Source organism: Enoplosus armatus, chromosome 14, assembly GCF_043641665.1.
Source record: "Enoplosus armatus isolate fEnoArm2 chromosome 14, fEnoArm2.hap1, whole genome shotgun sequence".
Lineage (NCBI taxonomy): Eukaryota > Metazoa > Chordata > Actinopteri > Centrarchiformes > Enoplosidae > Enoplosus > Enoplosus armatus.
In genome coordinates, this window is record NC_092193.1 from 5,361,268 (window position 1) to 5,380,035 (window position 18,768).

At 39.1% G+C, this 18,768-nt stretch overlaps 2 protein-coding genes across 5 annotated transcripts; one reads left to right on the forward strand and one right to left on the reverse strand.

Annotated features, from left to right (window-relative positions):
• The first annotated feature begins 3,079 nt into the window (after positions 1-3,079).
• LOC139296488 (putative ferric-chelate reductase 1) lies at positions 3,080-9,044 on the forward strand. Its single transcript, XM_070918898.1, has 7 exons — positions 3,080-3,195; positions 3,825-3,925; positions 4,391-4,597; positions 6,260-6,370; positions 7,278-7,419; positions 8,019-8,150; positions 8,511-9,044. The coding sequence occupies exons 2-7, from the start codon at positions 3,827-3,829 to the stop codon at positions 8,561-8,563; spliced, it is 744 nt and encodes a 247-aa protein (XP_070774999.1). The 5' UTR covers positions 3,080-3,195; positions 3,825-3,826; the 3' UTR covers positions 8,564-9,044.
• An 871-nt stretch (positions 9,045-9,915) lies between these two features.
• LOC139296170 (heterogeneous nuclear ribonucleoprotein C) lies at positions 9,916-18,235 on the reverse strand. 4 transcript variants are annotated; one of them, XM_070918506.1, is made up of 9 exons: positions 18,131-18,235; positions 15,880-15,988; positions 13,692-13,960; positions 13,207-13,279; positions 12,955-13,002; positions 12,482-12,651; positions 11,686-11,799; positions 11,437-11,597; positions 9,916-10,517 (listed from the first exon to the last, which is right to left on the reverse strand). In XM_070918506.1, the coding sequence occupies exons 2-9, from the start codon at positions 15,882-15,884 to the stop codon at positions 10,410-10,412; spliced, it is 948 nt and encodes a 315-aa protein (XP_070774607.1). In that variant the 5' UTR covers positions 15,885-15,988; positions 18,131-18,235; the 3' UTR covers positions 9,916-10,409. The 4 variants fall into 4 exon arrangements, with proteins under 4 accessions (XP_070774607.1, XP_070774605.1, XP_070774604.1 ...); XM_070918504.1 differs by having other exon boundaries at positions 11,437-11,600; XM_070918503.1 differs by having other exon boundaries at positions 12,955-13,005.
• Positions 18,236-18,768: the final 533 nt, after the last annotated feature.

Consider the following 18,768-nt stretch of genomic DNA (forward strand, 5'->3'; position numbering starts at 1 on the left):
AAGAACTCGTAATGATGTGGCTACCAGTATTTGGAGGGCGTTTTTCATAAATATTACATCATTAAGACAATTTTACAGAGTGTGTTCCCAGGAATCATGGTACACCTGCCTTTCACCTTAACTGCAGAGCAGTTAAGGTGAGCGTAATGTGAACGATGTCATTTGAAGAGGAGATATTTAAAACTCAGTCCTATAACCTAAAGTCGATTCTGTCACCCAAGTAAAATCCCTGTTGTCACATTAATATAAACAAATGATCGTAATTATTCAAGTAATTTTATAGAAAGTAACATTTGAATAAATATAATCATCTAAATAACAAAGAATAATATTTACTCAATACAGAAAAGAGCCAGCAGTCTGACGTCAAACTGCTGCTGTAAATTCCCCTTTACAAACCAACAGAGGACTGCAAAGGAAAAAACAAAAACTGCATCAGTGACATTCCTCACAGGTTTCGAAATGGACGTTTTAACACTGTCTGCCATTTTGTAACTCATTGGAACCAGGAAATCCGAATTTGTGCCGAGGTGGGTTTGAGGGTGGAGTCCAGGCAGGGCGAGACCTCCAATAAGTCAAGCATGTTTATTTGGTCTCCAATAAGTCTTTTTACGCTGTAATATTTTTTCACTATTAGAAAAAAACCCGAAACTGATTGTTTTCAGTCACTTCAATGCAGTCCAAGTTTTCATAGAACTGCAGCCAGAATAGCTTCATTTGAGGATACTGTCCTCTGTGTTTTTTCAGGGGATTTAGGGACTTGTGGGGGCTGATTCCAGTATTTTAATTTGACTATTTTTAGGTCAACAACAAATGGGGGGAAAGGGTTTAGTATTTCCCCACAATCAGCAAGTGTGTTTACATGCAAACTAGTATCCTGATTGTGATCAGGTTTTTGAAATATCCTGGTTATGTGTTGTGCATGTAAACATCATATCTTGGTGTCAGAAACCTAAATAAGCTACCTGGGATACTCTGATAGAAACCAAGATACTGTTGCATGTAAACACCTTATCCAGGTTTCTATTTGTTGTGACGATCAGAAACCTGGATACTGTTAGAATCATGTTTACAGAGATATGAACAACCAGGTTTCTCATGTAAACATCCCGAATATGCTCAAAACCAGGATAAGACTCAAAGCCGTGATACTGGCGAGCATGTAAACGCGCTCAGTGTGGAGAAGGCTGGAGGGAAATAAAATTTACTGAAAATATAATTCAACCGCTTCAGTAAAAGTCATTTTGCTCCACTATCAGAAAATTGTGCCCTTGATTTCCACAGTGATTCACAGTGTTGCTATTTATCATTCCATTTAAAATGTTTATTGTATTTAATTGTACTGGCATATTCACAATATAATAAACTAGCATAGCATAGCACACAGTAAACATAAAGTAGAGCAGCACATTCCACTTTAACTTAACTAGCTGGCTTGTTTTATTCCACTTTTATGACCAAGTGTCTTGTACTTGGTCATATCGGACCAATAGCAGCTTCTTCTTTTTTTCGTAACGTAGTCACCACTTTCGGAGCTTTTCATGGTCTTCTTCAGTGACTGCTAAAAGCTAGTAAATGGACAATTGAGCTTAGATAACACTATAACTTGCACTCGTAAGTAACTGTTACTCATAATAGTCTGGAAAAAGCTGCTTTTGTCATTTAAAAACACAAGCAGGTCAGAATTTTAACTTCAAGCTAAGAAGGATACTTCAGTACTTCTACTTCTCCATACTGCTGTACTGTGTTCATTGTACTCGGTGCTTTATACTGTATTGTATAGGCACATAGTAGAGCCTCCATTGTTTTTAGAGAAGAAAACACTCTGAACAATACCAGAGCAGATGTGTACAAGTACGAGTTCCCTTTGACATTTAGTTTCAGGAGAAGTAAAAACTGGTTCTTTCTCGCAGTATCACCTTTAGAGTAATTGTTAAGGATGTCTGCACATATACCAATTCAGTGATCAGATGTTGACCTTTTTCACAATAACTGAGATAATGGAGGTTTCTCCCTGATGTTCACAAAAACAGAGTCCTTCGTGTTTGTGAAGGAAAGTCTTTTTATGGAAGTAATTCTTCATTTTCCAGAGTTTGCTCCTGTTGTTGAGAAGGGGTACGCCCTGCTTCAAAAGAACTACTGACACAAAAGAAACTTGATCAGGTCTGGGTCTCAGGAGAGAGTCTCTTAAGGGGTTAAATATAGTTTCAGAGGCCTCTCATCTTTGACAGGAGTATAATACACGGAGAAGTGTAGTAATCTCAGACACTGAGCTTTGTGAAGTGTACTGTTGTACGATGTTCTCTTTTGTCGTTTTAATTATGAACTATAGTAAGCTTCAACTTCAGGAAATGAAATGAAAACACTAGAAATAAAACTAATCTGATAGGAATGTTGGATCACGATGTTCCTCGGCTTTTACTATTATAACGTTTGGCATGCTGACTATCTGTCACCACATCAGGTGACACTGGATAGTTTACTTTGTCAGACAGTGATGGCTCACATGGTAATCTGAATTACTATTAACTGCAATTTGTTACAAGTATTCGGAAAGTTTAAGTTTAATCCTGCTCTCGCTACTACTACTACTTTTAGCTTCTTTTATTGGATTTGGAGCAGCTTATTACTAGACTGCCACTGACCTGACTCATATTTAGTATGCAGATAATCAGGTGAATAGTATAAGAAAATGTTTTTGATTTTAAGGTTTATGTCAAACTATGATTTCATCATTTTGGAAGACAGTCTGTAAAGTCTTTATTTGACTTTTTACGTATATTTTATATGAAAGTAGATATAAAAATGTGAGTAAACCAAAACTAAAGATAATCTATAATCCAAACTTTGAACTACAATAAACTATTGGATAAATTCTTAACTGTGGTGTTTTGTGGGGATAACACACCCTGTTCAGAAACTGATTTCCTCTCAACAATGACGGGGCTTGTTTCAGGGAAACTAACTTCCTGAAGTGCACACCTTCCAGGCAGGTAGCCCGTCAGGTGAATTCTTTCCAGGCCTCTTCAAGATGCCGCAAAAAGCTCCTCCCCCCTCCTGCATCACCAGCACTGAGCATCAGCGCTGTCACCTGCTGATTTAAATCCTTCCCGCAGGGATCATACGCACACAGAGGAGCAGAAACACCTGAACAAAGAACATACTTCAGCTCAACGTTTGACTTTTACAGCTCAGGTAAGAAAACCTGATCAAATCACATTTTTAGATACGGATTCTCCTGCGTGATTACCATCACTTTTATTCTTTATTTTGCTGTGTGATTTGGGAGACGTTGGACTACACAAAATATGAGGATTTATATTTATTTTATGTATAATTTATTAGTATTTATTCTGATATCTCCACTACTATAGTATAGTACAGAAGTACATATTATAGTACATATACTAAGTATTCATTTGTGTCAGTGATTTTTTTATTTTTCTTTTGAAAATATATGCAGCACTCTGAACAATACAAACTTAATCAATTCATTAATAATGTAAATTCTGATATATGAATACAGATTCTGTTTTTTCATCTTTTCACTGAACCAAATGTGTTAACTTGGCAGAATTACAATCATACACTTTGTTATTATTGGTCTTAAATGAATCATTCATAAAGTTTGAAATGTGTATAAATACAAATTTTAACTTCAGATATATTATTAATGTTATTGGGCATGGATATTCTAAGAACAGTTTTAATATCTCTAGGATTTATTAAGATTTTTCAACTTAAATTGAAGTGTGTTGGTGATAGAAAGGCTCTCATATCATTAACTCTATGTTTTTTGCTTATTTACTGTGTCCTCCTCTTAGGAATGGAACGAGGATTGATCCTGTTGGTTGCTGCATTGATGGTTTATGTGGCAACGGGTGTCCAAGGAACGTCTCATTTGTCATTTGCCAATAATACACAGGTGGGATTTCTTTCGCTCTCAGTGTAAATACCTGCTTGACCTTTGTGCTTAATACAAATAACTACAATATTTGTTTAACGATTGCTTTCAAAAGCTGCAGTCTATTTCCTTTTGAGCTTCAACAGCTATCTTTTGTTCTTAATATTTCAAAGGTTTATTAACCATTTCAGAATATATGTTTAAATATAACACCGATACAAGGGTTTGTGTCAGGGTCTTTAAAGCTGTTAGCTCTAATCATTTTTAGTTAACAATAGTTAGTTACATTTCCTGTGTTTGGACTTCTCTTCTATTGAGAAATGTTCATTCATCCATTTGTTGTGTTGCACATGTTCTAGGTCCTTTTCAAAGATGCATCTTTAATGTAAATGCATAACAGGTTTATCGATTAATGTTGCAGAAGTCCTTAAATGCCTACTCTTGTGACTTGGTATATAAATGACTGTGTGTGTGTGTGTCTCCCAGGTGAACATCACTCGGGATGGTTGTGGAGTCACTAAACTGTGTGTGGAGACACCAGATAACTGTGATCCTGCGGGAAACAACAGCTGTCTGTTTGCGTCTGTGGTCACCAGCACCCCAGTGGCTCCCAACGGTACTGAGCTGTCCATCGAGCTCAGGGGAGACTCCATGGGATACATCGCACTGGGACTCACTGTGAATGCTTCAGAGGTAACACACACACACACACACACACACACACACACACACACACACACACACACAATTACTGGTGTAATAATTCAGTTACCTAAAAGCAAAAAGCAGTACAGTGGTGGCCAATTTCAAACATCTAAGAGAATATACAGTCTATATATATATATGGTCCCAAATCAAGGACTGGATCCTCCAAAAGACTTCACCAACAAAGGTTTTCCCCTTTCAGAGGACCTACAGGCCAGGCTGAACCTCTTCCTCTTCTCCAGACGAGACAGTGTAGATTCACAGAGACCAAATAGCAGTTATTATATTATGTTAGGGAAATACTTTCCACCAGGATGTTGATCTCCAACAACCAATAAAGTGTAAATACCAGTGGAGAGCTGATAATTGTATGATACCTGAGTATGCTTGCAAATATTGTACTAGGTTAATGTTAAATATATTTATACAGCATCCGTTTTTATGTAACACCCAGTTGTTAACATGTCCAAGCTCCCAGCGAGAGCAAATTGACTGGCTTCTTTATTCACACTTATTGATCTAGTGACTCATGACCACCTGTGAAATATGTCACGGCCATATGACTTTTATTGACTTGATAGTTATTTATTGAGTTGATAAAGATCGCCGAAAGAGTCCATTAATCATCTGAAAGTGTTTTATAGTGTCTTATAAAATACTAAAGGCTCCATTTCTCTGCCTGTACATACAGCCTTTAAATCCACTATGATGTTTTCAACAGGTGCTATATGGCTGCTATGTTTTCACAGAAGAGTAATAAACTGGTGTCTCATAGCGGGATAGCACAATAAATCAATGTTTCACCTGCTGTAATACACAGTTAACCTATTATCGTAAACATGTTTGCACATTTAAAATTACACTTTCTCTTTATAATGACCCCCAAGCGCTTGTACCATTGAGGCTTTGCCAGTTAACTAACTTTCCCTGCTAGCAGCTAACTAGCATAGTAGTTGGATAGAGGCAAGCAAGATACAACGTTAGCAGCTAGCCTCTGATGCTCAGTGGATGTGACTTCATGTGAAATGTAGGTTATAAAGCAGAGTGCTTCAGACGATGTATATTAAAATAAAAATAAAACAAAACAACTTAATGAACTGCAAACATTCAACAATATTTCTGTGATTGTCCAAGGCTAATGAGCTAGCATTAGCCCACCACAAACCAGGCAAAATGGGGCTGGATAGCTGATTTCTTGGATGAAATTAAACATTTGAGCATTTAAAATTTAATTTAAACTCGGTACTTTACAATGACATCCAAGTGCTTGTGTATAGCTTTAACGCTGACCCAATTAGCTGCTAATTATCATGCTAGCAGCTGGTAGAATAGTTGGATAGAGGCTTCGCAGCAACAAATTGTGCAATGTGAAAGACTTTCCAGAGGTGAGAACTTGACATGAAATACATGCCAACAAGGAAGCATAAGTAAGAAATCATGCACAATGGCCCCAAAACGTTCACGGGTGAACACCAAGACAAAACAAGAAGAGCAGGAAACTAAAGCTATTTTGTGGACTATTTCATCACTTTGTTGAATCATTTCCAGCCTAAACAAAAAACAAAAACACATTTGTACAAAGGTGGAGTTTGTCATTGTCTTCACTTTGAGGACGCCATCTCATCCTTTCACCACAATTTCTTTCCTCAGGGCACCACCATGCTTTTCATCTGTGCTCAAAACAGCTCGAACAATGGGACGTTCTTCTTCCGGACAATGCAGAGAAACAACACTGATGCTGGGCTCACTCCAACAGAGAGGGTAAGGCCTCAAATTTACCGCCATAAACACGGATAAAAAGTGTATTTAATCTATTCTTCATACATAAGGAAATGTACTTGTTTATGTTATATGACAGAAAAATCTCCAAAATCTACCATGTGTTCAGTCGGGAGACTATGAGGGCTATAACATATAATTCCCATGATTTTATTACAAACATTGAGTGACCCCCCCTGCATTTGATATATTTCTTAACTAATTTATTAACGCTTCCTTAATTTGACACCCATCTGTGGGTAATAAAATGCCAAAAATTACATCATGGTCCCATAATAACATGTACACGTGAAGATTGATCTGAGAGGTCTGCTGGTTTCTGTGTTTAAGTGCTGATAAGAAGCTGATATTTGACAGAAACTGTTTGGTTGCTCAGTTAGGAGCTTTATTGTCCGCAATGTGGAAAAATTGTCTTTGTTGTTTTTACGGCTGTGTGCTGAAGCCAAAGAGACAAAAGATAAGAACAGACATCGAAAACACTCAACATGATGTTAAAAGACTTCAATAAAGTAATTTTCAAAAAGAATAGAACAAAACATGTCAGATTATCTATCTCAGGTAAGTTTCATGTACCTTGTTTTCTCAACACACGAAAAACTGGTTGTAAAGTACACACAATTTGTGGATAATATGTTAAACTACAAACTTACGTACAAAACTACAAAAAAAAACTAAATGACCCTTCAAAGACAGAGCAGTCACAATATTGGACCATAATTGACCAACATTTCTCAAATTTAAATGAGAATGAAAATAATTCTGTTAATTTTATGTGTAAATATATTATATGTTGTATCTTCATTTTATTTGCTTTGCTAAACTTTGCTGTACTTTCTCTACGCTTATTTCACCTTTCCAAATTTTACTTTATGTCACATTATCTTTCTAGAGAGTGACAGAAATTCGAGGCATGGTGAAAGGCAATGTGATCCAGTGTGAGTTCAACGTCCCCAATGTGAACGCCACCAACACCAGGACGAGCCATGTTACCACCTTCTCCCTCCTCCTCGGGACTGGAAGTTTTGATGGAAGTAAGTAAGACACACTTTAACACACACTGTACATAATATTGTTTGGTTCACAACATGATTTTTTGAAGTTACGCAGCATTTATTGTTCGTATTTACCCGAGTTAATATTTTAAGTAATGTTATTACTTAAATTATAAAGTGAACATACAAACAAAAACAGTGGTTTACTTGGACAAGTTGATCATATCATGCTAGCAGCTAACCAGCATAGTAGCTGGATAGAGGCTAGCAAGATATAACATTACAATGCAGAAAGATCAGACAATGTATATTAAAATAAAAAATAAAACAAAAAACCCAACAATCAGCTTATAACATTCAACAATGTTTCTGTAACTGTCCAAGTAGCAAGCTAACGCGCTAGCATTAGCCCCCAAAAACTGGGTACTTAAATTTGGTACTTTATGATGACTTCCAAGTGTGCAGATTTGACACTGACCCAGTTAATCGCTAATTTCGGAAGGATTTTGGAAGGATTTACTGCTTTCTCTTTCAAACTTTATATTATATTTCAACTGTGAACTAAACCAGATTTAATGCATTTTATTGTGACTTTAAGCTAACCTCCCACTGCTCTGTCCCCTCATATTATTGTTCAGGTACTCTTGGTCCCTTCAACATCTCCCGGGCCATTGGTCCTCTGAACCTCGCCAACCCGGCCAGCAACATCACCACACCAGCACCCACCACAATGACGACATCGGGATCTAGTGGAGCTGTCCACCCTCATGGTAAACAACGCGCTGCCATTATATATTTGTACTTTAGTTTTAGGTGTTCAGACGCACTAGTCCAGAAGGAGTTGGTGTCCTAATTTAACACATTTGAAGGCAATCCACACACTGATGGAACTGCAGGAAGGACATAACACTTTATTTTATTTTACTTCTTTCTTTTTTTTTGTACTGCATTATCATAAATTCATAGGAAGGTTCCTGGATAAAAACCAAAAGAGTCTTTCAGTCAGTGCACAGCGAGTCAGCTCAAAAATTGATCCCTCTGGAAATGAACTGCAGTTTATAAACTCAATTTAACTCTTTAAAGAAAACAACCATTTTCTGATAAACGCCTTTTGTCTCTTTCCCTGCCAGCTGTGCTGCTCCTGCTGAGCGTCCTCACACTGTCCGTCTCGCTGAGAGCCTGAAAAGTCCAGCAGGAAGTTGTGGCCAGTTGGATATAATGAAGACGGCCGATGCACAGAGAAAAACTGAGTATTATTATAATACAAACTATGTATAAAATGTTTTTACTGAACTTATTTAGACTTGTTTAAAGTATCTTTTGCACTATGTGTGTACCTGAGATGTACTTTGAGTTGACGTTCCAGCTAAAAATGAACGATATTCATAAGGCATTTGCAAACACTTCATGTGGTTTTAGTAACCAAATCATAATTTCGTTTTCAGCATAGGATTAGAGAAAAAGTGTTTTGCACTTGCGTGGGTCTAATGAGCCATTTACCAGAACATCATCAGCCAACATCCTTTAACGGGAACGCAGGCCAGGATGGTTTTTATGTTTTAATATTTACCTGTGAATGTACTGTGACTGTAATATATTTGTTGAGGGGACAGCTAAAAGGTCCACCTTATCTAAAATAATAATAAACTTGAAACTATGGTTTACTTGTTTGTGGGGTCATTGACAGCTTTTTCTCCATTTAGTGAATTACACTTCCTGGTGTTTCCAATCCTCATACTTATGACCTTCTATCCGTCATAAAGGTTTGGTTGAAAGAAAATGCAACAAGAGGCGGAAACCAACGCATGACTTGAGGGCTGCAGCTAACAATTATCTTAACTACTTCATAAAATGAAAAGATTTGTGAAAAATGCAGATCGCACTTTCTTATCAAAATAGTTGCAGATTTTCTTTTGTTGATCGTCTTATTGTTTCAGCTCTACGTGACATCACCTGTCATCACCTGACAAAAAGGCTCAAAGCAACAAACTCGAGCAGTCAGACGATCAGACAGGTTGTAAATAAGCCAACAGCTATCAATTTATCTGGAGGTAAAACTGACAGTGAGTGCGCCTGAAATCATGGTTATAATCGCTCAGTCAGCACACACCTATGGCAAGTAGGTCAAAGTTGAAGTAGGAGGAGTGTCTGTAAACTATGATGTATGTTTACAGCAAACAGTTTGGGTTTTAATTTTACCGTTTGCTTGTTTTCTCTCCAAATAAATTTGACTAGCCTGAGGGCCTTTCTTTACAACTCATACGCTGGAACTTCAAACTTTGTAGTGACGTTGGTGCAGAACGAGACTTCACTTACTTTGGTGATTACAAAGTATTAAAACTTATAGAACCAGTGGCCAAAGCTACAAAATCTAATTCCAAGTTGTGATAAAACGGTTTTTCCTTTGAGCTCTCAAGCAGAAGGAAGTGGTCTTTTTTGATTTTTATTAAAAACGTATGTCTGTTTCATGTCAAATTTGTTTCAGGATTCACCAACCTAGATCGTGGAATTGAAACAAATAACAGAAAAAGGCACTTTCCATTTTAATATTTTATTGCAATTTATTCCTTTACAGTTAAACTGAATAGTATAAAAAAACTGACATCAACATACAGACACACAAGTTCAAACAAACTCACCGATGAGGGAAAACAAACACATTAAACCTAAAAACGGTCTCCTGTAGCTGAATGTTCGTCCTCGCATTAAGACATGTCCGTCGAGCTGTCGTCTCTGAGAACATTAACAGTCCATGTTTCTGCCTTCTCCTTAAGACACGTAACGACGCAGTAAAAACACAAACCCAAACCTACAGCTAGTTATTCCTGTTACAATGATACCGGACAACTGGCCAAAATAAACAAAAGAAAAAGAAAAAAAAAAACGGCTTTAGGGACAATGAACAACAGAGTGTGTGCACCATGCTCGTGTGTGTTTGCTTTTTGTATCTACAATATGAGGGTTAAAACAGGAGTCCGAGTTCCTTCTGGAAGCTGTGTGTACGCTGCATGCGTCGGGGTCGTCCGTGCCTACGAGTCGTCTTCGCCGTTGACGCTGTCACCGTCGTCGTCGCCTTCCACGTGCTCTCCTTCCTCCTCCTCCTCCTCCTCTTCGTCCTCCCTCTCTTGACTCTTCACCTGCAGTTTGAAAAAGACAGTTCGTATGAGCGACAGATGATTTAGTGATGAAGCGTGATAAACTTTAAAACCATGTAGCAACAGCAGTGGGTCATAATGTAATAAACACTTTTAAACACTTGAAATACTGTCAGGCGCCAACTTAAATCAGCATTAAAGAAAAACCTGTTAACTATATATTGCACGACAGTAATTTTTTACCATAAAACAATCTTGATACAGATCCTTTATATTTGTTTTTTTAAATAATTGTGACGAAGGCACATACTAATCGGGACATTTTACAGTTGAAAACTCAACTGTACAAACGATGCAATAGTGACAGTTTTTAAAAACCTCAAACCCATATTTCTGTACAGACACCGATGCGATACGTACGACTAACTGAGCTAATTAGCCAACGGCAGCTGCAGTTACTTGTTACTTTAGCAACAAGCAAAGCTACCTGTCCATCAAGAAACTCACAGAGCGGCCGGAGGACATCAGAGGGAAAACAAGAAAATATTTTCTCCATAAAAACACAATTAAGTTTCACCAAAATCAGTGAATAAAGTTAAAACGTCGTCATCAGTGAGGCACGGCCCCACGGAAACATCTGTTTTTCCAACCTAATTCTTGTCTCATTTGTGGTCTGATAATAAGCTATTTCACCAAATTCTGGTTAAAAACAACAACATATTTGGTCTTTGCAAACTGAGATGGTGTACGTGTTTACTTGCATGTAGAGCCAGTGATCCAAACGAGCTGCATGTATTGACGTGAACAGATTTTGTATTTGGGGAAAAAGACAGAATTGGTTTTGAGAACTCCGATCGGGACTCGGCATCAGCAGATATCCCGAGTATTGGAATTGGTAACCATAAAAAGGAAAAGTCTTTGCATCTCTGGCCAATGTAAACCTTTTGTTTCCCAGTCTCACCTCTTCCTCCTCCAGCAGGTCTCCCTCCTCTTCCTCATCGTCGTCCTCGTCCGAGTCGTTCATCTCCTGGCTCTCCCTGTCTCTCTTCATCCCCTCGTCCTTCTTGTTGCTTGTGTGCGGAGGTGAAGTCACCTCTCCTGGCTCCGTCTTTATACTCTTAGCTTCTGCCGGACACGAAGCGCAGTTAGAAACCATGATCCATTATATATTATTATACTCCCCATTAAAACATACAGTCTTCCTGCGTACCTGACTTCTTGCTGTGGTCCTTCTCCATGCGCTCCAGGCTCTCCAGCAGGTCGTCCACTTTGCTTTTGATCTGAGTCAACTCCCGCTTGATGGTCTGCAGCTCGTCCACTTTCACTGCAGACAAAATGGAGGGAGAACGAGTGTTAAAAGACCTCTGGACGAACAACTTCAGTCAAGTATGATGGAGACAAAGTGCTTGTAAATGGTGAAACTAAATCTTCCACAGCCAAACACACAACAGTCCACTGCAATATACTGCATGTATTTGACACTTTAAAGATGACTGAAAAGAAAGTGAAAAATGCTCGTCAAAACTTCCCAGAACATAGCGTGTTTTTTCTCCGACTAACAGTCCAAAACCCAAAGATGTTTAATAAACAGTGATATGACAAAAAGAGTCCAGCAGCAAATGTTTGGCCACTTTGCTTAATCATCGAAAATCAATTATCAAAAATTGTTGTTGGTTAATTTTCTGTTGATTGACTAATCGTTTCAGCTCTAAATCAAACAATTAATCACTTGCAGCTTATTTTTGTCTGAATAATAATTAAAAAAAAAAAAAGGGCCAAAAGTGTTTGATTAGCAAAAGACATGAAATATAGAAAAGCAGGAAATTCTTATTCTTACTTTCAGCACTTATGTCCACCACACCTCCTAATTAATAGAATAATGCTGGACTGTATCCTGATCCTTCAACCTTTAGCCACTAAAGCAGGTAAAGTCAAGCTGAGACGTTTTCAGGAGATGCAAATATGCAGGATCTTCAGACAATCTTGTATGCGGCCGAGAGGCTTACTTGTTCTGGACGAGGAAGTCCTCTGACTGCTCTTGGAGGAAGAGGAGAAGCTGCTCTTGGTTCGCCGGCTGCTTCCTCCGCTCAGGCTGACCCGCGGGCGCTTGGACGGGATCACGGCCCGTGACAAGGGGGGAGGGGGAGCGGGAACACGGGATGGGTACGAGTACATTCTGGTATCAAACACATAATATTACACATAGAAATGAATAAACTCTGGTGGGAATGTACAGTTGTGGACAGCTTTATTCAATGAGGTAAAAACTGTACCGGAAAAATGTGTCACCTAATCTTACACAGTAAACATTACGGGTTATTTTCAGCGCTAAGAAAACATTATTGTAAGCACAATGTACAGCAGACACAAGAAGAGAAACTGCTGTAAAAAAAATATTCAGGAAATAGAGAAAATACTGACTGACAAAAAGGTGGTTTGTCATTCTGTTGTCTTTCAAACGGAAACATTTTTTACTCACCTGTCGTAATAATCTCTCTGAAAGTCGTAGTCGAGCTCAAAGGAAGAACTGCTGTTCAGGAGGAAGAGTGAGAAGAGTCCGTGTGAGACAACATGGTGACAGTATCAGAGTATCTCAAGTCAGGTGAGCTTTTAGATTTATTTATGATTTAGTTCCTGGCTAGATTTTGTTTTCTTGCCGAGGTCATTGTGGTATTTTTCTTCAAGTGCAGTGTAACAGCGGCAACATTGTTGGTGTATCACTGTGACTGACCTGTACATGTCTCCAGCGGAGCGTTTGGTGGTTTTTGACCTGTGTGGTTTGGGTTCTCCAGCCAGGTTGATGTCTGAGAAAAACACAAAACACAGATCAATGAGAGCGTGATGCCAAGGACTTCAGGTCCAGTCCCTTTAATGTTCAGATTATGTGAACAGCAAAAAATGATCTCAATCAATTTCTTCAATTATGTTTTTCCCTCTTCAGACTTTGCTCTCCTTTTTGCGAGGTATTTGTTAATTTTACGTCATGAAGCCTAAAATATTATTCAAAACAAAATCAGTCCGAGAAGGAAAAATGTCTCTTTGGCTAACTGTTTACCAAGGATGTGTCTTATATTAAAAGCGGAGTCATGAGAGTGCCTAATGGACAGACCTAATTGTGGGACTAATGAAACTGGCTCTGATGTAAAAAAAAAAAAAACATCTTCAAGTGTCTGAAAGTTAAAAAACAAAACAAAAAAAACCCACTTGAATCCTTACCAAGGACTTGTCCGACGATCATCCTCCCGTCCTCCCCGTTGACAGCAGCTCGGGCGTTCCTCTCGTTGACAAACTGAACGAAGGCGTAGCCCTTGTGGACAGAGCAGCCTACGACCTTGCCGTATTTGGCGAAGATGGCCTCGACATCTCCCTTGGTGACCAACAAGGTGTTGAGGTTGCCGATGAAGACCCGAGAGTTGAGGGAGCGCTGGTCGGTCTTGTTGGTGACGTTGCTGCTGGCCATCAGGCTGGAGGTGGTGGGTGAACGACTAGCAGGAAGACACACAGACACACGAGCCCCAGATTTAGTGGCAGAATGGGGAACATACATCCTGAACTACTCCTGCTGTCAAATACAGGAGAGTCCCCAGCTGTGGTGACTGCGAATCAAAACAGCGTACCCAATCAGCGGGCTTTCCTGGGATATTAACACATTTAAATCTAAAAGACAAGTGCTGAAGACAAAAGGAGAAAAGTGCAGGAACTTATGGGTTAATATGAGGCCATTTACATTGTTTGTATCAACAGCAGACATGCCCTAAATTTAAAGCTTTGAAATCCATCAGCCTCTCACATAAAATATACAAGACGCAGGTGGAGCTGCATATTATTCCTTTCTTATTCAATGACCACCAATTCCCTCACAGACACACATGGCACCACATGATTGCACAAACCAAGTAAATTAATCCAAATTGTATAACAGATTAACATAATAAGCATCCACATTTGAGGCCTGTCACACACTCAAACACATACTGACCAGACAGCATGTGTGGGATCACAGTGCTGGCACCAAAATCACCGAAATGTGAATTTAAGGTGCAGCGTTTACAACGAACGAAAAAGGTAACAGCAGAATACAAACCTTCAAGTCAGAATGTTCATTACATCAAGAGTTTTTGTTTTAGCTATTCCAGTATATGAAGTGTGGTGATGCCGTTATCACGTGTCTACTACAGACTCTTCTTTCATACCACACAGCCAAACAATGGAGATATGTACTCAGCTGTACAGGAGGTTGAACATTAACTTGATTTAAAAGCATCTGAATAACTGGGTTCCAGCGCTCTACTGGACATGAAATGAACTACACAAGACACTTAAAAGCGTCAATATGGACAACACATAACTCTAGACACCAGAGGTGTCACGGTTTTAGTCAGGACCTTGTGAGGTGACGACATCCCTGCTAAATGCCTTATATTACACCCCTTTAACAATACAAATAACCATCACTGGTGTTTCCCACAGGGTGTTATACTTCAACTGACAAAAAGCCACGCCCTTTCAAGGCAACCCATTCACTTTCAAAATGTTCAAGGCTGCCTCAAAATCTATTCTATTGTAAGGAGCAACACATTTCAATTCACTGGCAAGACGTATCTTTGTGGTGACAGTAAGCCGCCTGGTTCAACTCACAGTAACCATCCTTCACTTCCACCTGAGAGACAGAAAGAGGACCTGGAACCACTTCAAGGTTTGGACATTATATTACAAGGCTTACAGCAGGACTTGTCAAAATGATGTTTTCAATGTCACATGCTGGCAAGTCTTTCCCAAAGCTGTGACTCTGTAGTCCAACTGTTTATAGAGTTTGATGAGTTCACTCACAAAATACAAAATAAATCTCACTATTTTAATTCAGTATTCATTAACTGGCATTTTGGGTAATCCTGTTGGTGCTTTCATACAGTATTAAATGGGGGGGGGGGGGGTGCTTTGGGGGATTTGTCAGGTGAATATGATGGTGAAGCAGGCAGAAACAACTACTATTCATTTCACAGTAGCAGTTAAACTTGTCCAGAAAATCGTTAAGCTGTAATGCACCATTTAAGACCAGCAGAGGACAGCATTTAAGCTATATCGCAATATTATAACTACTCCTGATATCATATTCTAAACACCAACAATACCAGACTCATTTATACTCCCTGGGCTCCTCCCAGCTAAAAATGTGTCCTCTTCTGGTACTGTAAAGTTGACCGGTCCTAATTCTCAATATCCAATAAACAGAGGTATATTACAATTATTCTAATAGACACAGGGGAATGTGTGAGAACTCAGTGAAGCCCAGAGTGTGAAGTTGGAGATGGGAAGTGAGCCCTGATACAGCAGACATGAAAATAGTAGTGGCATCAACAGTCAGCCAGGGCGGCTGACAGGGGGTCGAACATTCATCACTCACTCCATAGCGTCTGTGTGCAGGGCTGTCGTCTGTTTGATGTTTGACACTGTGGGCTGGGATCAGTTTGGGCTGGTGTCTCGACCTTCACCTTCGCCCCTCGCGATTTATACTGAGGTGACAGAAAACACACCTCAGTCAAGCTGAGCAGGGTTATCTTGTACCAAGTCTTACCTGGGTGGAGTGTGTAACAAGAGTCAGTGACGAGGCAATACACAGTAACACAGCTCTATTTAAAAATGAAGAAAGAGAAAAAAGAAAAAAAAAGAAAAAGGTTTGCCTCCAAGAAAATCCCATTACAACGAGCTGCTTTGGGACTGCAACCTGACCCGAATGCATGTTTAAGCGCAACGTCTAATTAAATCAAACATAAACTGTGAAAAGTGAGACAATATAGTACAGATCCAAGTTTCACAGACACTAGTCTAAACCTGAAACTAAACACACACAACCATTACATTTATATCACTACCTGGACAGAAAAGTGCAGTGGGTGTGTGCTTATCTTTGTGTAGCCTTTATGATGTGTAGGTGAAGCCCTATTAGAGAGTTATGTCAGCAGGGGATCACCTTGAGCCACAAGCCTTCTAACAAGGTTAAGTGTGTAAATATACCAAAAAAATCTTATCTTGCAAAATCTTAAACTGATAAATCACGAGAACGTACCAAAAAGGTATTTTCATGTTTTGACAAATTGAAAGCAAATGTTGATTACTGAGATGTCAAATTTAATTTTAATTTTGCCAATCCATAATTTATGATCTAAACATGGGAAGACCCATTTATTTCATATTCCTTGAACATCGAGTTTGGAGTGACATATTAAGTAGGTTAGGAATTATTTACCTCTAATATATGAATAAATCAACACTATGTAGGACATGACAATAAGGCAGCGTGGGAAATTATTATTATTTTTATATAAAATGTGAACATCTACCAGCCACTGACAGATACATGTTGAAATTCACCAGCCACTCAATAGTAAACAACAACAAAAAAAATTCTGTCTGAAATATACCGGCCACTGGTTTTAATTTTCCACCCAACAATGAGGCAAACATGAGCACTGTCATTATTATTATTAACTCAATAAAGATACACCATCTCAAAATGGGCGGAAAGTCTTGCATTGAAATAGAAATGTCACTATTAGCACTCGGTAATGTGATAAATGCTGGAATGCAGAATCACTTTATACAGGATCTTATGGGACCACTCTTTAGTGTCCTGTAAATGTAATCCCCCAGTGATGTCTTTTGAATTTCTTAGTATTTTCCACTTATTGTAGACACTTTAATTCATTAGCTTCTGTCTCTAATGAAATGACTAAATTTGGTTTGTGGGTGTACCTGCGGCCTAAGAGTGAATGTGAAAGCGTGAGTTGATTATAATACACATAAACAGCCATAATACTCTTTCAGATTGATAAATGTTTAATTAATAAAATGTGTATTTGTAACGTTATGTAACAAAACTGAGGCCACTGGCAAGTCCAAAGCTTCCAAAATCAGAAAAATCACTCTTCATCATGGGAGAAAAAAACATGGGAAAAATCTACTCCACAAAAAACAAATTGGGCAGGTGTGTAGCCAGGAAAGCAAAGTCTGGGGATCATCAAAAATTACCTAAACCATCCACAACACACCCGCCTGGAACACCGACAGCGCCACCACCAGGCTTTGGTGTGAAACTCAGGCCCTGCGCTAACCTCGGTGGCTCAAAACCGGCCAGCATTGACCACCAATTGAAAAGCACAAAAAATACAGATATCAGACCAGTCCCTCTGCTTGCAAAAACCAAAACCTGCAAAATTCTGATAAACGTGTAGTCGATAATCTGTAATCAATCATGGATGCGGATGAGGCTGCGACTATAAAACCAAAGGAGCATCTGACGCCGTTAGCTAGCGCTAGCTTAGCTGGTGGGCTGGCTGAGAAGCGTGCCAAAAACAACTCAGTCCCGTCAAAGAAAAGTCTTCACAATAAACGCTACAAAAACAAAGCTACACAAACTTGCAAAAAATGGATGAAACTGTAGCTAAGGCGCATCCAAAGCGTCGTGTTTCTAAAAACCACAACCAGCGTTCGGGTTTTTGAGGGGGATGAGCGTCTCCAAGTTAGCTAAGCTAGCTTGCTAGCCAGCACATTACGTTCTGTCCACTCGCAAAATAGAAAAAGCATCGTTGAAAAAAATCCAAAAAGAAAAGAAAAAGGAAGGAAAAATGAAAAAATGTCTGGAACAAAATACTCACCACGACCTTTACGAGTAAAATGTCTTGCTTTCGGTAAAATCTGTCAAATTGCTACTTGGGTCGTCCCTTTTGAGCACAAGCGATTCGCCCCCCTGAGCAGCGAGCTAGCTTTCTTCTAGCTACCGAGCTAACGTAACGAGATGGCGCAGTACTGGACCGGTGTGCTGGTTTTGTTTCGCGGAGCAGTCCGAGGGAGCGGGGTCAGTAACTGAGCTATCGCATAAAGAACACTACGGATCCCGGTGTGACCTGCTGATTAAAACATACTCATCGGATGTCTTTCAAAATCAGTTCGCCCTGCCTCCAAACTGAAGCCTCCAAGTATCTTAGCTTTGTTTTGTCTTTAACTTTGCTTTTGTAAACAAGCCACCGGCTAAGTTAGTGACAGTCATAAATTATGTCAATCTTAAATCACAGACACGTTTTATTTAATGGTTTTAGGTCTTTTGGAGGAGAAAAGAATGAAATGGATGATTACTAATGTTATTCCTCAAGGCACCTGCATTTCTCTTCATACATAAAGGCTAACGTTACAGGACCTTAAGAAACGTGTGCTACATGAAATATATTACCATGACAACAACCACCTAAAAGACATCTGTGCCCGTTTGTGTTGCACTTTTTATGCTTATGCACTT